Source organism: Saccopteryx bilineata, chromosome 1 (assembly GCF_036850765.1).
Source record: "Saccopteryx bilineata isolate mSacBil1 chromosome 1, mSacBil1_pri_phased_curated, whole genome shotgun sequence".
In the NCBI taxonomy this organism is placed as follows: Eukaryota; Metazoa; Chordata; class Mammalia; order Chiroptera; family Emballonuridae; genus Saccopteryx; species Saccopteryx bilineata.
The window spans coordinates 111,157,086-111,159,473 of NC_089490.1; the positions used below are offsets into that span (position 1 = coordinate 111,157,086).

A 2,388-nucleotide genomic window follows, 5' to 3' on the forward strand; every position below is an offset into this window, starting at 1 on the left:
ATAGAGATTTTAATATGAACATCCCCCCTTTTGTCACACATATGCAGTGTCTTTCTTTTATTGATCTATAATCCTGAAATAATTTTTAAACTTGCTGTGATAATATTTATTTTAATCACAATTTGTTTTATTTGTGGTTATAATTGGTACTAATATCTGTTTCATTCATAGACTTGCAGACCATCTCATTAAGAACTATGACCTTAGTGAGTCTTTTGCAAAGGTGGAGCTTAGTTGGATGATTTGAGAAGAATTGAGCCAGGACCATGAGGAAGAGCCACCTGCTTTTCATGAGGATGCAAATAACAGTTTTTTCTCAATTAGCCATACAATTTGCATCTGGAGAAATGATTGAGAACTAAGTAGGAAAATACTCTTTCCTCTCAGTGTTAATAACAATATTAACATCTTATTTGTCCTAAAATATATTTCAAGAAAACTCTGATTGAAGAAAAAGAGAAGAGAGAAAAGAGGAAAGGAGCCAGAGATAAAGAGTCAAAATAAGCTCTATGTGAGATTCCTAAGTTATTAATATACCAAATACATTTTGAGGTGATCAACCATATAAACCTAATATTAATGTAAAATGAAAAGGTAATTAAGAAACATTTTGTCTTTCTTTGTCTTAGAAAATAAAAATTTGTCTTCAGATCAGTTTATGTTGTTAGAAATTTCTTCCTTTTACTGTATGTGTTACTTTATATAGCACCCTGAGAGATTCTTGTCTTAATTTATTGTTCCCCAGAATTAAGATAAATGAATGGCTTGAGGGATAGATTAAAGCTATCAACTCACTAATTATCACTGCTAAATCATTCTCTGCCATGAAGTAACAGGACGTGGCTATGAGAAAGCAAAAATAGTAGGAAATGAAAAGCAGGAGGAAGGAGATGATAGCTTTGATGGCTCCCATGTGGGCATCTCTACTGGGATCTCTGCACCCGCTGGCAGTGAGCTGCATCTGCCTGATGTGTCTCCAAAGGGAGAGGATCAAGAAGAGAAATGAAATCAGGGACACAGAAAAGGGGAACAATGTTAACAGGTTGACACTGTTCCATGCCTGGTAGGAAGCACGTTGAGCTTCATTTATCCTTAACTTATCCAAAGTTAAGTTTCTCTCCCACTTTGCGTTGGCACAAAGGTTGCAATCACCATTCAAATTCTCAGTCACAAGAAGGCTAATGAACACAGAGAGGGCCAAGCACAGTAGCAGGATCCTAGGGATCCCCCTGTCAATTCTCCACTTCATCCAGAGGAAAAGAGGATGGAAGAAATTAGCTATCTTGAGGAAATAGAAAATGCTGAGGCAGGTAGCAAACCAGACACTTACATGGTTGGTTAGTATCCAGAAGAATGAAAAGGTTCTCTTTTCTGTATTAGTAGCTTGGTCTTCTGGATTCAGCACCAACGTACAACAATCAAATAGTATAATACACAATAGACAAATTCTGGATATGGCCAGACTTGTAAGGATTAAATCAATGGAAGCAATCTTCTTATTCCTGATCCAGTCCATGCAGTTTACCAATCCAATAAATGCATTTCCTAAAATCCCCACTGAAAACTCTCCAACTGCTATGATCATTAAAGTTCTCTTTACTTCTTCATCTAACATGTTGAAACAGAAAAATCTGCAGGCCCTGACCAGGTGCCTGAGTGAATAGTGTCGACCTGGTGTGTTAGGGTTGCAGGTTTACCTCCCCGGTCAGCACACGTAGGAGAAGCAATCGATGAGCACACAACTGAATGGAACAACTAAGTGAAACAGCGAGTTCATACTTCTCATTTTTTCTCTATCTCAAATCAATGGAAAAATTTTTAAAAATATATACACTTTGTTTCTATTTGAACTGATATAGTATGCCATCCATACCTATTTCTTAGATTTTGCTTTATTTTCTTTACCTCTTTTATTGTAGTCTGTCTTATAAGAAAGACTGGAATGACTGGTGAAGACTGCAGCTATCTTCATTCAATCCTAATTAGTCCTGACAAAAAATACAGTTGGCGACCCCTGGCCTGGTTGCTGTATGTCCAGTTACCTTCCCAGGAAGTTTTACTTTCCACATCTGGTCCATTTAGGTTTAGTTACAGTTTGCCATGATGCAAATTAGGCTGGTTCCCTTTCATAGCTCCACAGTGTCTTTCTCAGGTTACATTCTGAAATTTTAGATTTATTATGCTTATGACCCATGCTACTAAACTCAACAGGCCTGCCAGATTTAGCAACTAAAAATACAGAACACCCAGCTAAATTTGAATTACAAATAAACAGTACAGACCCTTTTAATATCTGTCCCAAGTGCACAAGATAACTATTTCCAGGATATACTAAAATGCAAATATAATTGAGTGTCTTGTATTTTATCTGGCAAATATCAAACATTT

The 2,388-nt window shown here is 36.6% G+C and overlaps 1 protein-coding gene across 1 annotated transcript; it reads right to left on the bottom strand.

Annotated features, from left to right (window-relative positions):
• Positions 1-664: 664 nt before the first annotated feature.
• LOC136320037 (taste receptor type 2 member 7-like) lies at positions 665-1,585 on the bottom strand. The gene has a single exon (XM_066253186.1). It carries the CDS (start codon positions 1,583-1,585, stop codon positions 665-667), a length of 921 nt encoding a protein of 306 aa, XP_066109283.1.
• Between the last annotated feature and the right edge of the window lie 803 nt (positions 1,586-2,388).

Coding starts and splice junctions, on each gene's coding strand:
- LOC136320037 (XM_066253186.1), bottom strand. CDS start 1,585: ATGATCATAGCAGTTGGAGAGTTTTCAGTGGGGATTTTAGGAAATGCA.